At 35.4% G+C, this 22018-nt stretch overlaps 1 protein-coding gene across 39 annotated transcripts in view; it reads right to left on the bottom strand.

Moving 5' to 3' along the window:
• The window catches only part of LOC114327522 (microtubule-actin cross-linking factor 1), an 865580-nt gene that overhangs the window by 243711 nt on the left and 599851 nt on the right, over window positions 1–22018 (bottom strand). For all 39 annotated transcript variants that reach the window (XR_007697614.1, XM_050648743.1, XM_050648753.1 and 36 more), the window contains 4 exons: window positions 15051–15330; window positions 4555–4885; window positions 1680–1838; window positions 911–1099 (listed from right to left, as the gene is read on the bottom strand). Coding sequence is in view for 38 of the 39 variants with exons in the window: in XM_050648743.1 (XP_050504700.1) it covers window positions 911–1099; window positions 1680–1838; window positions 4555–4885; window positions 15051–15330 (959 nt within the window). In the remaining variant the exon portion in view is untranslated. The remainder of the gene's footprint in view (window positions 1–910; window positions 1100–1679; window positions 1839–4554; window positions 4886–15050; window positions 15331–22018) is intronic.

Below are 22018 nucleotides of genomic sequence, written 5' to 3'. Positions count from 1 at the left end.
GATATTAAACAAGTGGATAAAATGGAACACTTAAAAGTCTGGATTACTGAAGGTCTAAGTCCGAAATCAGAAATTCGATCAATAACAGAGCAATCAAGAGCAACCTTTTTAAATATGTGGAAATTTCTGAATAACCAACGACTCAATCTACAAATCCAATACGGGATAGTAAAATGTTAGATCAACTCTATTCATCTTATGGTGCCGAAGCTTGGACTGTTGACTTAATGAGATGTTGATGTTGACTTAATGAGAAACCTGGAAGATTTTGAGATGTGGCTCTTTAGGAGAATCTTGAAAATACCATGGGCCGGTTATATTACGAACGAAATGGTGTTGCACAGAATGCTCTTGCACAGAGAACTTTTGACCACCATTAAAAGAAGAAATGACAGCATATTTGGGGCACATACTTAGAAATGATAAATACGCATTGTTACAGCTGATTATGAATGGTAAAATCGAATGAAAAAGGGGTCCTGGTAGACGATAAATATCTTGACTGAAAAACATTCGTGGCTGGACCGGATTAAACACACAGACGCTTTTAAGAAAAGCAGAAGATAGAGACGAATTTGCAATTGTTATAGCAAACCTTCATTAGTGGATTCAGCACTAGAAGAAGAAGAAGAAATGTTTTAAGAACTATAAAGATATAAGCCTTGTAGCATTTTTTCAGTCTGTATAAGTTTTTAATTCATGTATTCCAAATCTTCAAACTATTGAATTCCGAACGAGAACACCTGCTCTAAATGTTTATTTATACAGTCTTAAAATTGTAAAATTGTGTACGGAAATATCAAGGTAAGGGGCGACTGCAATGTAAAAGGTTATGATAGAACTTGCTCATGGAAAATGGATAAAAATGAAAAATATTTAGGTACTATTATCGATATAAAAAATAATATACCTTCCGTTCCTCAATGTGTTGACGTCGGTCCTAAGTGATTGTATGTTCTGTTCAATTGTAGTTAAATCTTGGTCTATTTGATCTGCAATTTTTTTAGCTTCCAAGGGATGGATTCGTTCAATTCTTCTCGATTCGTTTTCGATTGCTCGTTCGATTGTGTCTAGATTCGAATCAGTTTGCTTAATTTCTCTAAAAATAATAAAAGAGCATTACTTATTATTTATGAAAATTTAATATTGAATGTGCAAATATTCCTATTTTACTGTTTTATTGTTAGGCTCTTATCGGGATTACCGCAGCGTGAATACTTTTTGCACTACGGCCGTTAACCTCAATATTTTCCTTGTTAAAATGACGTTCTGAAGCCACTAAAAAATTATTTACATAATATATGTGGCTCCGACACATAGCTACATTCAAAATAATTGAAATCAACCCTTTTGACACCTGGAAATGGAACACTTAAAAGTCTGGATTACTGAAGGTCCTGAAGACTGAAGACTGAAGGATTACTGAATTACCTGTATACATCAGACTCGTTTTTATTTACACAATACCCGAAATTCTAATTTTAGGCATCAGTAATCTAGGTTAAAATTCCTTTTATGGCCATGAAGAACAATTCGAACTACACACCTATATTTTTTATCGTTCTATTCTCACTAAAAGCTTTTAATACCCGAACATAAAAAAACATTTTATTGATTTTGAATTTATAAACTAGAAGGCCATACAAAAGATTCCCCTAGTTTGAAAAAAGTTGACATACCTGTGAACCTTTTCGGCCAACCTCTGTAACTTTTCTAACCTCTTGATCTCCTCCGCGATTCTTCTATCTCGAATTTGGTAGGCTTCCATCAAACGCTGCCAACTCCTCTCGATATTATCAATGTGCAGCTCAGGTTCAACTTCAACCTCTCCAACGCTCCTACAAAAAATAAAGATGATTAACAATACTAATTAATAAGTATATAAAAAAATGCGTTATTGACTTATAAAAAGTTGAGTGACTTTCGAAATTTTATCAACAAGGGCCTTTACGTAGAAAACTTAAGGGACTTATGGATAAGACAGAAACATAAGAGAATAACTGAACACTAGTTACCTGATTCACGAATGGCTCAAAAACATAGGAGGATTTAGAAGTCGGTATAGTAGGAACAAACAAGAAAATATCGGTCAAAATCTAGATATCATGAATTCCGCCATGGTCACCATAGCAAACGAAGTTTTGAAACCAGAAAAAGACCCAATAAAGAAAAAGGATTGGATGACCGATAAAATACTAGACCCTATTCAACAAAGAAGAAATTGGAAAAACAAAGATGAGATTCGGTATAGAGAGATATATCGACAAATAAGATACGAGGTTAAGCGAGCAAAAGAGGAATGGATGGAACAAAGATGTCGTGAAATGGAAGAACTACAAAGAAAACATGGCGAGTTTAATATACATAAAAAGCTTAAAGAAATTACCTACACTCAGAGAAAAAGAACTCCTCACTTTATGAGAAACTCCAAAGGTAACATAATTCTAGACTTGGATGAAAAAAAAGGAAGAATGGACTAACTATATAAAAGAGCTCTTCCTGGATACGAGGCACAAAGTATACGAGTACTGGTCCTAGTATTTTAAAAGCGGAAGTAGAGAAAGCCATCAAACAGAGCAAAAATGGGAAATCTCCAGGCCTTGACCAAATACCATCAGACTGGCTCAAACTTCTGGATGACGACAATGTCTCACAACTAACAAACATTTATAACCATATATACGAGACTGGAATGATGCCACAGATATGGTTAGAGTCTACATTTATTCCACTCCCAAAAAAACCTAATACATCATCATGTAAAGACTTTAGACTAATTAGTCTCATGAGCCACTCTCTCAAGCTACTTCTTAAGATAATTCTTAATAGAATCATGCAGAAATGTGAAGAGACAATGGGAAACAAACAATTCGGTTTCAGAGAAGGATTGGAAACAAGGGAAGCTTTGTTCTCAATGTTAACATTACTTCAACGATCATGGGAAGTACAGAAACCAACTTACGTCTGCTTCATAGATTTTGAGAAGGCGTTTGATAGAGTTCAACAGACAGGGTTGTGTGTTATCCCCAACTTTGTTTAACGTATACTCAGAAATAATTTTTAATGAAGCCTTGGAAGGACAATGTGGAGTTCGAATCGGGGGAGAAACTATTAACAACATCAGATATGCAGACGACACCGCGATCATGGCTGAAAATATCTAAGATCTTCAATTCCTTATAGATCGAGTCACTAGAGAATGCTCCAATAACGGACTTAACATTAACATAAATGCAACAAAGACAAAGTTACTTGTGGTAGTAAACAAGACGTCGGCCCTATGCAACTAATTGTCAGTGATGAACCAATAACAAAAGTTAACCATTTTAAATACCTAGGATGTTGGATAAACGAGATACTAAATCCGGATGAAGAAATTAAAACTCGTATAGAAATTGCAAGAGGAGTGAGCATTTATGAAACTTAGATCTATTCTGAGCAACTCTCAGCTGAACTTACAACTAAGAATCAAGTTCCTAAAATGTTATGTGTATCCTGTAATAATAATATCGTATGGCATTTTTGCCGGGGAGATCCTTTCGGACAGTTCCGGTGCCATTTACATCTTTAACCCTGTTTTAAGTAACTAGTGCCGATGTACACTAGCCCAGGGGGACCGACGGCTTAACGTGCTCTCCGAGGCACGGTGAGACGGCTCGTGTCATTATTGGAAATGAAAATGGTTTGTCTTTGGCAGGGCTCGAACCCACGTGCACTGGCGTATGAGGCCAGCGATTATGCCGTTACTCCACGGCCGCTCACCCATGTGTATCCTGTATTACTATATGGATGTTAAACCTGGATCATGAAGGTTAACATGATGAACAGATTAGAAGCCTTTGAGATGTGGTCGTATCGTAGAATGCTCAGAATATCTTGGGTTCAACGCATTTCAAACACAGAAGTCTTAAACAGAGTAGGTCAAGGCGAAGGTGATTTAACCAAGATGATAAAAGAGAGAAAACTTGAATATCTGGGGCATATAATGAGAGGTAGCAGATACAGGATGCTGCAGTTGATACTCAATGCAAAGATCGACGGAAAAAGAGGAATTTGTCGGAAGAAATATTCATGGCTCCGAAACCTTCGTCAATGGACTGACTTATCAGCAGATCAATTGTTACATGCCGCACACGATCGAGAACGATGTCGGCAAATTGTTATGGAAGCTACCCACGCCTAAAAATTTGGGCACGGTACTTAAAGAAGAAGATAGTAGGGACAACGCAAAGGTACATTTCCTGATAAGCATATCTAACGATTTCACAGTTTTCCAGGAGGAAATAACGGCAATCCATCACTGTGTGGAAAAAATAGAAAGACAGAAAAGAACGTACTGTTCAATTGCCATTTTCACAGTTAACCAGGTAGCGCTTGAGGCACTCAATTCTGTAATGTCAATTCTAAGCTAGTATGGAATTCTGTGGGAGTCTTAAATAAATTAGAAGACCATAGCAAGGTTAGGGTAGTCTGAATTCCAAGTACAAGTACATACAAGGAGTGCAAGCATAGCAATGAGACCAAAGTATTTAATCAAAATAAAAATTCGCTTACCTGAAGTATTTTTCCAATTCTTTAAACAACTGCGCGCAGTAGTTCTTATCTCTTTGTCGTGGTGGTACTTCGTCTGTTCTAAACTTCGACGATTCTGCAGCTAATTTCTTCATTTCTATCAAAGTTGGAGGGAAGGAATGGTCTTGCATCAATGAATACTTTTCTCTGATCCACATATGGAGAGAAGAAGCGATTTCTCTGTATTCCTGAACTCTCTGCTGAGCTGCCGAGTCGTACAGCGGGTGGATTGGTGGAGGCTCTGGGAAGACTTCGTGCAAGGAGGAGATGTAGGTAATAAGGGATTTTTCGTCAGGGTTTGGAGTATCAACATCTAAAAATAGAAAGAAAGGTTATTAGTAGAAAACTTTAAAGCGTCAACAATAATAACGTGTGTACTGACTTTGACCCAATCTGTAGCTACACAGGTATCTGGTACCTAATGTATCAATTAATATCCAGGCTTTACTTCAACTTATAATAATAAAGTTACAAAAAAAAATAAAAGGGATTACAATGAAGTAAAAAACTTCTAATGCATAATGATAGAATTTTTATTAAACAAATTTAAAAACTCATCCAAATGTATTATAAATCTTCAAAACGTTTTCGATCCAGTCCGACCATCATCAGTGAAACATCTTGATAGTAGTTGAAACTAGCCACATTTTTGGTTATAAAAACCTTTAAATTACATAATAATTCGAGTAAAATATAAAAATATGATAACGTGATGTCGATGTTATAGGATACACCTTAAGGGAACATACATGTTCCTGCTTCAAAAATGGACAGTTCGTCCGAAGACTGCCAGATAACAGCCAACTGACTAGATCAGGAAGTGCATTTTTTTAATGAAAAAATATACCATTACATATGCATAAGAGGTTTTTTACTTCATCATAAGTTTGAATAAATTTACAGTATACTTTGTTTCACCTTAAGAATAGAACGTTACGCTTACGGAAATTAATGTTGCCAAACCTCCCGCGCACGGGTGGATACTCGACTGCCGATATACGATTCATTCTAGTCAGTACGGCGTGTCATCGGCGTGCTTCTATCGTCCAATCGTCCGTAACAAATACATGAGGCTATATCCGCAATGTTCTATTCTTAACGTGAAGCTACTAAAACTTATTCAATTATAACAAGTCACTATTTTTATTAACAATGAATGAAGTGATTTATCAAATCGTAGTTTCATGGAAAGAAATATCGCAAGGATAGATTGAATGGTGGTCGGCAACTATCATGGCCATTCGCACTTTCGATACCGCTGCACAGTGGTTCCAAATGCCGAAAACGTGGTCATGAACCTTTAAAAGCGTTTATTGTTTATGCACTTCGGAATTACTTTCGTTTTTAAGGGTTTCTGGCATCGCTGATTAAAAATCTGACATTATTTTTTCTGAAAAACAAAATGGCGGATTCAACATGGCGGAAAGAAATCGAAAATATCAATCAAAACGCAATTTTTTTTATTAAATTTGGTAGTTTAAGGTCCCTGATTACAAATCTAACATTACTTATTTTTAAAACAAAATGGTGGATCCAATATGGCCGAAAGAAATTCGAAAATTTTATTTTAAACGCATATTTATTTAAAATTTTATATTATAAGGGTCTTTTAAAATTGTTGATTACCAATACATTTTGTTTATGAAGTACAGTATCCAGAAACTATTACTTATGTACAACCGCCCATACATACTCAACAATCGTCAGAATCATGTAATATGCCTCATTTCCCACTTTTATATTCAAACAACTGCCAGCAATGCATAGGCAGTTATAGGCAGCTAAATCAAAGTGATTCTGTATCTTCTTACTATATACTTTAAGATTAATAAAAATTATTCGCAGAAATATTCAGAATTTTGTACTTTATGAATGTATCTTTATTAAAGTTTAATTATTTCAAGTATATTTTCACTATTTATGCATTAACAAATTTAAGGTATTTATTGTTACTAAATCTTAAGTTAACTTACATCTTATATTACTACATACTTGAAAAAGAAGAATCTGCTTTACAGCGATAAAATTGATAAACTATAAAACGTTTTACAGCGTTTACAATATACGCGTTCTTTTTCACTTTCTCTGCCGACCAAAATACCCTCGTATATGGCTCACTTGTTCCTGAGCTATGAGCCACAATATATCCAGTCTGATCCTTATACCTGCATATTACGACTCTACGATAGTATGAGAAAACAAATGTAAACATGAAAATCCTTAGATAGGGACATTTTTCATCGCCTCATGACCACGTTTTCAGCATTTGGAACCACTGTGCGCTGGTCTAAAGAGATCAGCAGAGAAGTGCAGTTAAACCAAGCTCTCAAATTGTTTAACCAGGATATTTGTCTTCTTCCACAACTGCTTCTACCCTGTATTCTTCCTTGTATTATTAACTACAAGCTATAACGCTCGCCTCTCATGACATTGCAGTTTTCTAACTTGTATTTAATACATCTCTTTATTTTCCCATTCTTCTCAACCCCTCATCATTCGTGACTCTTATCCACCCAACTTATTCTTAATATTATCCTTCTGTAGGCGCATAACTCGAAGGCTTCTAATTTAAAGACTAAGTTTTCACTCTAATGGCATATAAAACAACATAATGCTATTCTACATCCCACCAGAATGAAAACAATGGGAACCTTCTCTGGTTACACCTCCGAGGCTTCTACAATTTGCAAGCCATACGGATGCTGAGACTAAGGAAGATGAGGGAATTCTACAATTTGCAATTCACGTCCCATCTGCTCAGCGCGGTAAAGTTCCAACGAGAATGGTTCCCTTCATACTCCACACAGAGTAAATGTAAATCAAAAATGAATAACCATTTTCAATTTCGTTGCAAAACGAAAATACAGCCGAACCATATTCTAGTCCAATCAGAGAGTGCTGCAAGCACCTCTACCGGTTTCGAAACTTATTAGTCTCTCATCAGGAGGCACATATGCTGCTCTCCCTGATCCAACCAAAACAAAACCCAAGCATGCAGTCCCGGATTGCAACGAACGAAATGGCATAGATGCCCTAGCGGCAACTGCTACAAAAAGACTAAGTTTTCACTCTAATGGCATATAAAACAACATAATGCTATTCTACATCCCACCAGAATGAAAACAATGGGAACCTTCTCTGGTTACACCTCCGAGGCTTCTACAATTTGCAAGCCATACGGATGCTGAGACTAAGGAAGATGAGGGAATTCTACAATTTGCAATTCACGTCCCATCTGCTCAGCGCGGTAAAGTTCCAACGAGAATGGTTCCCTTCATACTCCACACAGAGTAAATGTAAATCAAAAATGAATAACCATTTTCAATTTCGTTGCAAAACGAAAATACAGCCGAACCATATTCTAGTCCAATCAGAGAGTGCTGCAAGCACCTCTACCGTTCGTTGCAATCCGGGACTGCACGCTGGGGTTTTGTTTTGGTTGGATCAGGGAGAGCAGCATATGTGCCTCCTGATGAGAGACTAATAAGTTTCGAAACCGGTAGAGGTGCTTGCAGCACTCTCTGATTGGACTAGAATATGATTCGGCTGTATTTTCGTTTTGCAACGAAATTGAAAATGGTTATTCATTTTTGATTTACATTTACTCTGTGTGGAGTATGAAGGGAACCATTCTCGTTGGAACTTTACCGCGCTGAGCAGATGGGACGTGAATTGCAAATTGTAGAATTCCCTCATCTTCCTTAGTCTCAGCATCCGTATGGCTTGCAAATTGTAGAAGCCTCGGAGGTGTAACCAGAGAAGGTTCCCATTGTTTTCATTCTGGTGGGATGTAGAATAGCATTATGTTGTTTTATATGCCATTAGAGTGAAAACTTAGTCTTTTTGTAGCAGTTGCCGCTAGGGCATCTATGCCATTTCGTTCGTTGCAATCCGGGACTGCACGCTGGGGTTTTGTTTTGGTTGGATCAGGGAGAGCAGCATATATGCCTCCTGATGAGAGACTAATAAGTTTCGAAACCGGTAGAGGTGCTTGCAGCACTCTCTGATTGGACTAGAATATGGTTCGGCTGTATTTTCGTTTTGCAACGAAATTGAAAATGGTTATTCATTTTTGATTTACATTTACTCTGTGTGGAGTATGAAGGGAACCATTCTCGTTGGAACTTTACCGCGCTGAGCAGATGGGACGTGAATTGCAAATTGTAGAATTCCCTCATCTTCCTTAGTCTCAGCATCCGTATGGCTTGCAAATTGTAGAAGCCTCGGAGGTGTAACCAGAGAAGGTTCCCATTGTTTTCATTCTGGTGGGATGTAGAATAGCATTATGTTGTTTTATATGCCATTAGAGTGAAAACTTAGTCTTTTTGTAGCAGTTGCCGCTAGGGCATCTATGCCATTTCGTTCGTTGCAATCCGGGACTGCACGCTGGGGTTTTGTTTTGGTTGGATCAGGGAGAGCAGCATATGTGCCTCCTGATGAGAGACTAATAAGTTTCGAAACCGGTAGAGGTGCTTGCAGCACTCTCTGATTGGACTAGAATATGGTTCGGCTGTATTTTCGTTTTGCAACGAAATTGAAAATGGTTATTCATTTTTGCTTCTAATTTAATCTATATACACCATATATTGATTATTTTATTTAATTATTTAGTTATAATCTTGAAAGACAAAGTAACATATTTAGCAATACTGTACAAACTTTATGAAATTGTCTTATTTTCAAATTCTCTGAGTAAATAATAAGCACATTTACCTCCTTACAATACAGTTACCAGCTAAAAATATACAAAACATGACACATATAAAAGAATTAAATTGTTTTAATCGCATTATAAACATGTATTTTTTAAGTGATGAATGTCAAAGACGTAAGATTTCATATTTTAACGTAACACTACGCACGTGAGATTGCAAATGTTATATTAGATAGCCAAAAAAATATTTAAGATAATTTTGTAAACTAAGATTTTATCTAGAGGAAATATGGAATGTAAATTTATAGCAGATAAAGTGAATATAATATGTAGAAATATGTTGTTACATAAATTCTGAATAGACTGTTTTAGACTGAATAGACTGACTTTTGTTTTAAATAAGAAGGGGACACAAGAAGCCGAAATTGGAAATAGGATAAAAGCAGCCACAAGAACATATCATTCGCTGTATAAAAACTTCTTAAATAAAAAAGAAATAACTAGGAAAACCAAAATGATAATATTTAAAACAATTTACGTACCTACCACTAAATATGGAGCAGAGAATTGGGTATTGAACGACAAACAAGAAAAGAGATTGCAAGCAGCGGAAATGAGGTATTTAAGAAAAGTTGTGGGAGCTACGAGAAACGATAAAAGACGTAGCGAAGCTATTAGAAGAGAATTAAAAGTAAAATCATTAAAGGAAAAAATCATGAAAAAAAATTAAAATGGACTGGGCACTTATTTAGAATGAACGACGGCAGGCAGGTTAAAATGACATGGGAAGCGAGGCCGATAGGGAAAAACAGGAGAGGCCGACCAAGGAAAACGTGGAATACAAGTGTGATGGAAATATTGCAGAATAGAGGAAAATCGTGGCAGGAAGCCAAAGAATTAGCTAGGGACCGAAAAAAGTGGCGTAAGTTCGTAGAGAATAACGAGTAAAGAAGACACCTCGACACCTTACGGTATAAGAGGATCATCGATTATGTATGTATGTATGTATGTATAAATTCTGAAGAGCATGTGTCCCTTTTTCTTGCTACTTCCTGATAAATTCCCATTGATTGTGTTAGCTTCATAAAATGTATTTATTTAAAATAGTTCCGAAGCTGAAATGTAGCATCAGAGGAGTATCCCGTTCTTATACTTTTTGAGCCTCTGAATGTCGTAAGTCGTCACGTAAGGCCTTGCGCAGAGAAATTATTTTTTCACTTTTTGTGCCTCTAAATGTGCTGTTCTTGGATTAGAAATATGGGGTATGAAAGACATGACAAAACAAAAATGAACGTATAGAGGTTTTTTGACGTCATATTCATAATCCCTTGTGAGGTGTGCTACAACCTTTATGAGTCTCAAAATTTTAAATTTTTCTGTGCCATAGCGTTCAAGTATGTATTGGGCTTGTCCAGTTCGGAGTACGGATTTTCTTAGAATCTTAAGCCACCCCCACCCCCGATTCATCTCTTTTCCACAGGTTGCGCTGTCACGATGTTTGAATTGCTACATGTCTTGACCATTGAAGACGATTTTGTTTGTTTATGAGGATAATATCTTTTCCACCAAACGTATGCTTAAATAAGTTCAGTTTTTTAAAGTACTGCTCCTCCATTTTCCGATTTTACAAACTACTCCAAAGATTTTACGTAGTATTTTTTTTTCAAAGATATATGCTTCATGGAATTTGGATTCGAAAACCGGGAAAATCGTCTTGTGTATTTCTTGTATAATTGATGGATTCGACCGTTTCTTGATGGAAGTTCATTTTATCTAACAATAAAACACTGAAAATCCTTGTTTTCTATACTTCCACAAAATTTATTTCAACTATGTGACTACAGCTGTTTCGGCAAAGTGCCTTTCTCAAGTGATTTAGTTTACTATGTGTTTGCCTTTTTAAAGTCTTTAACTGAAGAGGTTGAGGAGTGGGAGGCTGTTAAAGTCAGTTAAAGACTTTAAAAAGACAAACACGTAATAAACTAAATCACTTGAGAAAGGCACTTCGCCGAAACAGCTGTAGTCACATAGTTGTAATAAATTTTGTGGAAGTATAGAAAACAAACGTTTTCAGTGTTTTATTGTTAGATATTTCTTGTATATTGCCATATACGTTTGTTAACTAGTTATTTTGATAGCCCACAGTAGGTATGCAAGTATGATGTATCTTTTTATTTTTCTATATTATTGTTGGGGTTCACTCATGTACTTAGATCGATGAACTATCTGAACGCTTCGAAGTTTTGGTGAAGCCTATCATATACACGCCAAAATTGGAAAATAAAGAGTAGAAGACATTGTTGGTAACTATGTATGGACAAGGCGAAAGAAATAACAAAGGCGATCTACTTGTACAATTCTGCCAAGAATACAAAATGATAACAATTATTCGAAATAAAACGAATTATTACGAAACGAAACAACGACATATTTTGTACAAATTCTAAAATTATTATTTTAACTTAAATAACGAGCGAACTTGTTCTGTATTACTTTAGTACACAAATGTTTCAAAATTTATCAGACTTTTTCCTGATTCCGTTAATGATCGTTTTCACGAGTAATGTGCTTAAATTATTCCGCATTTACCGTATCGCAAATGTCAATGTATTGTTATGTAGATAATACTGGTAAATCTGTTTTGAACACATATAATTATTGTAAAAATTAACATTTTCTAGCTTTTAGTAACGTTCATTCATTGATAACTTTTTCTAACTACAAATTGATAATTTGGAAGTAAATGTGAGTAAGAAACAGAAGATTATAACCAACAAAACTAAGCTTCTTCTTCTTTTAGTATAGACATGACTTTGTCTGTTTTTTTCTATGTGCTTCTAGTAAGTTGTCGTTCCAACTAAATCTTACGTGCATAGAATTCGGCCCACTTAAAAATTTTGTCATTTTTGATGTCTCATATTTTCTAAACCTGTTGGCCGATTTAAGTGGTTTTTGGAACATGTTATAGCCCGATTCTTTAACAATACCACTGTAATAATATTGTTACTAAACAGGTAAATTTTCATTGTATACCAGGTGTACCAATCAAACTGTGTTTTTTTCTCAAAGTTCACCCTGTGGAATATTGTAGCATTTATAAAATACTGAAATTAAAACAGGTTTTAATTCAGGTTTTCTTAACATTCTGTTTTTTGATTCATTCGTTTATATTGAATAATAAAAAAGTTAGGTACTTTAACAACTAGACATGTTCATCAATACACGGTGTTTCTAAATAAATGCGACAAACTTCAAGGGGTAATTCTGCATTAAAAAATAATGACAGTTGGCTTTATAAACGTATGTCCGCAAATGTTTCGTTTCCGAGATACGGGATGTTAAATTTTTTCTTACAAACTGACGATTTATTTATTGCTTTAAAACCAGTTGAGATATGAAAATGAAATTTGGTAGGTTTTTCGAGATAGTTATTGCGGATTTTTTGACACAAAATTAAGAATTAAACATTCACCATTGGCGTACATACGGGTAATATGACCGATCATATTGTATGTACGCCAATGGTGAATATTAAATTCTTAATTTTGTGTCAAAAAATCCGCAATAACTATCTCTTAAAACCAACCAATTTCATTTGCATATCTCAACTGGTTTGAAAGCAATAAATAAATCGTCAGTTTGTAAGAAAAAATTCAACATCCCGTATCTCGGAAACGAAACATTTGCGGGCAAACGTTTATCAAGTTAACTGTCATTATTTTTTCATGCAGAATTACCCCTTACAGTTTGTCGCATTTATTTACAAACACCGAGTATTGATGAAGAACATGTCTAGTTGTTAAAGTACCTCACTTTTTTATTATCCAACATAAACGAAAGAATCAAAAAACAAAATGTTAAGAAAACCTGAAACTATAGTTGGGTTTTAATTTCAGTATTTTATAATTGTTACAATATTCCACAGGGTGATGCGAACTTTGAGAAGAAAACACAGTTTGATTGGTACACCCGGTATACAATGAAAATTTACCTGTTTAGCAACAATATTATTACAGTGGCATTGTTAAAGAATCGGGCTATAACATGTTCAAAAAATCACTTAAATCGGCCAACAGGTTTATAAAATATGAGACATCAAAAATGACAAAATTTTTAAGTAGGCCGATTTCTATGCACGGAAGTTTATTTCGTGGACTTTTCCCATTGATCATCTTCCTATTGGGAAACCGTCTCTCGCCGTCCTTACTACCCTATTTGTTGTCATTAGGCTTATGTGGTTATTCCATTCTACTCTTCTGCTTTTCACCCAGTTATTAATGTTGTCCACTTTGTATTTCAGTCGTATATCTGTATTTCTAGCTCTGCCTCATAGTGTCTTACCATCGATTATTCGAAGGGATTTTTTCGAAGGGGAAGAGAGGTAGAGAGATAGATAAGGAGAGAGGTAGAGAGGGAGACAGGTAGAGAGATAGATAAGGAGAGAGATAGAAAGGGAGACTGGTTGTTGCTTTTCTGCTTAGTTGGCTCCTGGTTTTTTATATCCACTCACCATACATGTCATCAGTATAGTCAAAATTGAGAAAATGATTTATAATACTTCGGTTTGGAATTGAATATCCGTTGTACATTGACGTAAACGCCTTGTTGTTCAAAGGAAGTAACAAATCACTTATTCGTTTTTATATAGGGTGTCCCAAAAGTAGCGGAACGGTCGAATATTTCGAGAACTAAACATCGGATCAAAAAACTGAAAAATACGTGTTCAACCATTTTCAAAAATCTATCCAATGACACCAAACACCAATCCCCACTACACCCCCTGGAGGTGGGGTGGGGGGTAACTTTAAAATCTCAAATGGAAACCCCCAGTTTTTATTGCAGATTTTAATTCGTTACGTAAAAGTAGGCAACTTTTATTCAAGAAATTTTTTCGAACTGTGGACAGATGGCGCTATAATTGGGAAAAACGATTTATCCCGATACCATAGGTAAATTATAGAAACGGTCTAATATCTCACGAAATATACTTCCAAATGAGAAACCAAAAAATAGATTTTTAATCTTTTTCGAAAACCTATCGAATAGCACCAAACATGACCCTCCAATCCACCCCCTGGAGGTGGGGTGGGGGGTAACTTTACAATCATAAATAGCAACCCCCACTTTTTATTGCAGATTTGGATTCGCCATAAAAAATTAAGCAACATTTATTCAAAACATTTTTTAAAATTTCTGATAGATGGCGCTAATAAATCGTATTTTTCCAATTAAGCGCCATCTATTAACAATTCTAAAACATGATTCGAATAAATGTTGCTTACTTTTTCGTGGCGGATCCGAATCTGTAATAAAAAGTGGGGGTTGCTATTTAAGATTTTAAAGTTATCCCCCACCCCACCCCCAGGGGGTGGGTTGGAGGGTCACGTTTGGTGTTATTCGAAAGGTTTTCGAAAAAGATTAAAAACCTGTTTTTTAGTTTCTCATTTGGAAGTGTATTTCGTGAGACACTAGACCGTTTCTATAATTTACTTATGGTATCAGGATAAATCGATTTTCCCAATTATAGCGCCATCTATCCACAGTTCGAAAAAATGTCTTGAATAAAAGTTGCTTACTTTTACGTAACGAATTAAAATCTGCAATAAAAACTGGGGGTTTCTATTTAAGATTTTAAAGTTACCCCCCACCCCACCTCCAGGGGGTGTAGTGGGGGTTGATGTTTGATGTCATTGGATAGATTTTTGAAAATGATTTAACACGTATTTTTCATTTTTTCGATCCGATATTTAGTTCGCGAAATATTCGACCGTTCCACTACTTTTGGGACACCTTGTATAATATTCCTATAACACAGAAAACTTACCTTCGGGATCCAACAATCTTGTGACTCCATATTCTCTTTCGGCAATGAAGAACGCAGTCTCCATTCTTTCTCTTGGCCTTTGCTGCCTGGCCTTTCCGAAATCGATCAAATCCGGCCTGTTCCTGTGTATGATCGACGAGAAGGCCAAACCGTCTCGCCATGACTTCGTGAAATCTGTGACCTGGACACCAGGGTAGCGGTGGGTGGTTCGTTTTGCCCATCTGAGGAGGTAGTCCTTGGCTGAAACGTTGGGTTCTTGACCAACGACTATATCCGAAATCTGCAAAGAAAATAAGAAACGTTAATTATATTTTTATAATTATTCTAATTCGTAATTCGTAAATAATTCGTAATTTCTATAAGTATTTTACTTCATTAGCTAAACAAGTTCTTTTGATACCACAAATGAAAATGATGAGGGATTGGATACTGCAGTGTTTTTCAATCTGTGGGTCACGACCCCCGGGGGGTCGCGAAGTCTTACTCGGGGGGTCGCCGACTGAAAGAAAAAGTTGAGGTTCTTAAAACACAATTTTAGTGGGAAGGATGTGCTTGTTTGTTTTTCAAAAGTTTATCAAATATTGGTACTATTTTTGAAAGATTACTAATCAAATCATTTTCTAATTGCAGTATATTTCTCTTTTTAGTTTTAATGTCTACCATTGAAGAAAATGTCAGTTCACACAAGTATTCAGTGGCGAATTGCACTAATAATTTAAGAGCTTCCCTTGCCAGTTCTGGATATTGGTGTATTTTTTTCATCCAAAATACGTCGACAGTTTGCGAATAAAATTCCATTTTAAGCATACCATCAGCAGCTAAATCTAGAAGACATTCTTTCATTTTTTTGTTGACACCAGTCAGATCTATTGATGTGTCCAACAAAGGGTTTAGAATTTAGAATCCATCTACGCCTATTGTCAGCTTCAGGGTGTAACTCTGGAAAGTATGTCAAAAGTTGCTCTTGTAAATTATGCAAGCTCTGTATAATGCAAGGAATGTGAGCCGATACTGCAACACTTGGTCTGTTGCATTATCTTGCATTATCAATCTTCTGAACACATGGAAAAAACTCAAAACATTTTGTTTTGCAGAGAGGTTGACCACAAACGAAGTTTTGCGTGAAATGCTTTTACTTTATCTTTAGCTGTTAAAATATTCTCTAATCTTCCTTGAAGGTTCTTGTTCAAATTGTGAAGGTGGCTAAAAAAACTGCCAAAATGCTAATTTCAAGAGCCAATGGGGTTAGAAAAACCGTAAGCATATTTAGATTTTGCATCTTGTAAAAACATTAACAATTCAGCTCTCAGTTCCAGAACTCTTGTCAATACAATGTCTTTTGGATAGCCAACTGACCTCTGTGTGATAAAGGAGATTTTGATGAAGCAGTCCATATCTTCACAAACGATTCGGAATAGCCGGGTTTGCAAAGATTTGATAGAATTTACATTTTTATTACCTCCTTGAGCACGTTATTTATATCAGAAGGTACTACCTTAGAGCCTGTCGATGAAAAAAACAGTGTGTTCAGGATATGTTTGGCATTATCGATTTTATTTTGCAATGAGTCCGCTATTTTTGCCATTCACAGCTTTAACGCCATCGCTATAAATAGAGATATATATTTTTCCCAATCAATATTGTAGTTGCAAGTGCTTTCTAAAAACATATCGTACAAACACTGGCCAGTAGTGTTTGCAGGAAGTGCTTTGCAAAATAAGATTTCGTCCATGATATTGTCATCTGCTTCAAAGCGCACAAATACTGCAAACTGTGCACAGTCGGAAACACCTGTAGATTCGTCAAACTGCAAAGCAAAATGTTGGCTGTTCTTTAATTTTTGGCCCGCGTGAATAAAAGATAAATGTACCAAAATAGGAAAAAATTATTACCTAACTTATGTAGTTTTTAATTAAATTATTTCGTTGGCTTTCTATGACACCAGGGGGTCGCCAGAATATTTCAACCTGTAAAGGGGTCGCAAAATAAAAAATATTGAAAAACATTGGGATACTAGATCAAGGATGTCTGAGGGATTAAAGGTCACGAAAGGATTGAAGCAGGGTTGCTATATTTCGCCTAACCTTTTCAAAATTTATCTCAAACAAGAACTCAAGAACTGTGGAAAAGAAAATGTAATGGCATGGAAATTCCTCTCAATGACGAGACAACACTATACACTTTATGTTTCGCTGAAGACCAAATTCTGATTGCTCAATTCAGTAACTTGAATTACATGAAGTGGAAGCTAATAGAAGAATATACATAATAAATGGGGTCTCGAAGTCAACATTAAGAAAACTGAAGCCATGTGTATTTTAGGGACAACGCAGTCCATTACATTAGCCGTATCTGGGCATGAAGATAACTCAAGATGGAACACTCGATGCTGCCATAAAATACAGAAACATACAGGGTAGAAAAGCCATATACATGATGAGTGGCATTATGTGGGATCAAACAATATCTAACGCGAACAAACAGCTCGTATACAATACCATACTTAAAAGTGTAATCATAATCACATGTGGCAGTGAACTTTGGCCACTGAAACAAAGAACAGAGAAAATGTTACTAGGAACAGAAATGGACACCTGGAGAAGAGCAGCAGGCAAATCATGAAGAGATCGGATACCAAATAAGAGAATACGAGAAATGATGAGAGTCGCACATACAATAATTAATTACATAAAAACAAAACAACTAATATGGTACTGCCATGTACAGAGAATGCCAGATGGCTGGATCCCTAAACAAATTTTGACGTGGACACCACAAGGGAAAAGGAAAAGAGAAGGTAATAAACATAGCTTTAGAAAAAGTGTAGCACTAGACGAGCTATACATAAAATTTTGAGAGATATAGTTAATGATTTGGAGGAAGGTCATTATTGTATGTCTTTGAGATTGTTCGACTTATCCAAAGCTATGTTTCGCATGAATTATTGTTGGAAATACTGCATAGATTTATTTATTTATTTATTTTATATTACTTATTTATTTTATAATTGCATAGGTTTAGGGCAACTATTCTTAATCTATTTATATCATGCTTATATATAAAAGAGGTAGTTTTTTTAATAACAGATATTTTGATTTTGACAGTATCGAATATGGGGGGTTTTCAACTTTTGATACTTGGACCCACTTTGTTTCTTATTTATTAAAACCAAGGGATTATTGCACAAATACACAAAATAATCAGAATTTGATGTTGTCATTACAACCGAAATGTGGCTAACCCCATATAAACAGAACATTTAAATATATTTTATGTCAAATGAAAAAATTAGTTTTGATAACACTAATGTATGTACAGGGTTATTCACTATATTTTGACCCCCCTATAAACTGCTTTATTTATAGAATTAGAAAAAAATGTAAAATATAAAAGTTACACGATTTTTTATGTAGTTTTCGAAAATGATAGTAGAAAACAAAGAAGGCGCAAACAAAATGGACGAAGATGTTAAATTTGTTAATTTAAATGGAACACCCTGTATATGGTTACACATTTGAATAGAATGTTCTGTAACGAACGGGAACCTGTACCTTATTTTTATGCAGAAACATATTTTTTTATCTTTAAACCGTTTTAATGCCCGTTCATTTTTTTTGTGCGTATATCTTTTCTTTTTATAAATCATATAAAATCTGGCAACTGTGCAGTGTAATACAACCCTCGCCACTCACAGCTGACGGGATGATCGTGCCAAAATCTTATATGGCTCGCCTGAAAAGAGAAAGATTTTACGGGCATTCTATGTAGGTGACAGAGATAGAGCTATATTGCACTTTTAATACACGTTTAAATGAGACTATTCGTGCCTGGCTCGACAAGGAAGATCTAATATTTTTTACTATGATCATAGTGAATAGTGGATCGTAGATCCAAAAAGATTCTCGTACAGGGTAGTACATTATATTTTCGAGTTTCTTTACGCGCTCGCTCGCTGGTTTTTGTATTTATAATTATTACATTTTTAATTATTAAACTAAATTAATTATTACATTTTATTATATAAATTATTATATTTTTAAATAATTTCAATTTTTTAATTTTTAATAAAACCCCAGTTAAATTTAGCTTATCGTGATAGTCTAATTCTAATTAAACACAATGAACAAGAAGTGGATAAAAATTGATATGTTTTGAATCAAATTAAAAATTATATCTATACGGTTTTGTGGAGCTTTCGAGTTAGTTTTGAGAAATCACAACGAAAAGGAAAATTCAGAAAATAGAGGCATCTTTAAGGAACTGTTCAATTTTAGCTGAATTAGACAACGACTTAGGTTCATATTCAAAGTTCCAAATCTTTTAAAGGTATGCACCTCAAAACAACACAAAATGAACTCCTTCAGTGCATGTTAGATGTTTATCACGAGGAAATAAGGAAAGAAATTGAAAATTATCTTTGTGTTGCAGTGATTGCCGATGAAACGACAGACGTCGATGGTGAATTTCAGTTAGTTATAGTCTTTCGATATTTGTGTAAAGGGCGACAAGTTGAGATATTTTGGAGATTTTACTTGCTGAACGGACATGATGTCAAATCAATCACTGAATGCATTTTAAATGTTTAAATTTCTTGGCACCCCAGAAATGGTATATACCTACATAATGTAAAAGTATCTGTAACTATCTGGCACCAGAATCCTGGTGAATTCTGGCACTACCTACTTAAAGTGATACGAGCCGCCACTGATCTTCAGTAATTTATTTATTACATTTTAAACGTTTCAGCTTCGGTGTAACCCATTCTTATTAAATATTATAAATTGTCAAAAAATAACATTGTTGCCGTGATATTCCTATCACTGTCAAAGCATACCATCATGGCTGAGATTTATTCAAAATATCTAGTATCTCGCTTATTTTTCCAGATAGATAGGCCCATCAAATTCAATATGTAAATGTTCGTTACAGAAAGTTCTGTTCAAATATACAGGGTGTTTCATTTAAATTAACAAAGTTAACATCTGCGGCCATTTTGTTTGCACCTTTTTTGTTTTTCTACTATCATTTTCGAAAATAACATAAAAAATCGTGTAATATTATTCGCATATTACATTTTTTTCTAATTCTTTAAATAAAGCAGTTTACAGGGGGTCAAAATATAGTGAATAACCCTGTACATAATATATTTAAAATGGATGATATATTTCCACATTTATTCAAAGTTGTGTGTCCGAGCAATATCTCGTCCTTTAAGTGACAGTTTTCTCGGTGACCACAATCCACAATCGATAAAATGTATGTAGGACAGAAATGCGTCTCTGCTTGTTTATACTTTATACACAATTTACATTGTCTCCACGCATTGACATTGGCACACTTGGAAGCTCATTCATTTCGATTCAGGGTTAAAGGTAGAGTAGACCCTCCTTAATTGGTAACTTGACTCTCGATTTTTTTGTATATTTACAACTTTTTTATGGCAGGTATGTTTGGAACATCTGGTAGCTGGATTCCAAGAATAAATCTGGTTATCGTAACGTAATTAATAAATGTACGATTTTTTCAAGCTGTGCGGAGATTCCAAATAAGAATGGTTTTAATTGGGTATTGTCTTGTAAGTGACAAATGTATGTGTTTGATGTTAGCGCTTTGAGGCTGTTGTGATTGCGAACACAAACACCTGTATACTAAATAACAGTTAATTGTGCAACGTTCTATTGTATACGTCAAAAAATATATGGACATAAAACACAACTCAAATACGAATTGGATGATATACAATGAGAGGTGGTGTTCAATGAAAAGCAATCAAAGTAAGGAAAGAGAGCTTAAAGTTGTGCTCACCACGGAGAGCAATGGATTGTATCCTCGCTCCGGCCCTTGCTCCCTGGTATTTATTTTCGTTATATTCGTGAATTCTCGCATTTAAAATAATGTATTTATTTTACATAGCGGTCGATAAAAAAGTTTCGATCGCTCTGTAAAATAAATGCATTATTTTAAATGCGAGAATTCACGAATATAAATACCAGGGAGCAAGGGAAGAAACTATATTATCGATCGCTATGTAAAATAAATACATTATTTTAAATGCGAGAATTCACGAATATAACGAATATAAATACCAGAGAGCAAGGGTCGGAGCGAGGATACAATCCATTGCTCTCCGTAGTGAGCAAACCCTTGGATTAAATTCGATTTGGGGCCACCATCGGCTGACCAAGGTTTCTTCTTTTCAGCGTCTTCAGAGCCACCCTTGGTGCATTTCGAAGCGAACTGAATCCAGCTGTCGAACTATGCATACAACGTAAATATTACATGCGTACAGACGCTTTAGCAACATCTAGAGACAGAGACAATTCTCTATAGGTAGGAGTGCAGAATCCTTGGTAACTATCTGTTGCCTGAGCTTTTTACAAATTTATAAAGACACAGGCCGATAAATAGCGGACATGGGAGGATCTACAATATACATCCATCATCTGCCCGCTCATCTAGAGACAATTCCAACAGAATTCTGCATCCTTAGTACTCAAATATGAGTAAAATAAAATAAGAAAACACATCTTTAGATTCAATTCAATTCGTGGCCACCACCATCGTTTCACTGACCAAGGTTTCTGCTTTTCAGGGCCTTCAAAGCCGCCTGTGGTGTATGACGAAGCGAACTGAATCCAGCTGTCGAACTGTGCATATTAATAAAATATGTGACGATAATATAATTTTATCGTCTAAAGTACGCCAATAAATTAAGTAAAACGTGTTTTTGTACCGTCTTGGACGATATAAAAGTCGGACCGAAAAGCCTAGTCGATTATTATTCTTGGAGCGTCGATCGAAGAATAATAAACAACAGCGAGGTACAAGAGGTGAGTTTATGTAGGTAGTAGTTCCCTACCATTTTCCGCTGTCGTTTTGGCGAGCTGAGCGAATCGGACAGTTTTCCTCCTACCTATCCTTATACGAGCGGTGATCGTATATCCCTAATATGTCTTTCATCTGGCGAG

The sequence above is a fragment of the Diabrotica virgifera genome, chromosome 4 (genome assembly GCF_917563875.1).
Source record: "Diabrotica virgifera virgifera chromosome 4, PGI_DIABVI_V3a".
Taxonomy (NCBI): Eukaryota; Metazoa; Arthropoda; class Insecta; order Coleoptera; family Chrysomelidae; genus Diabrotica; species Diabrotica virgifera.
Note: the sequence above shows the minus strand (reverse complement) of the source record. Positions and strands in the feature narration are given on the sequence as shown.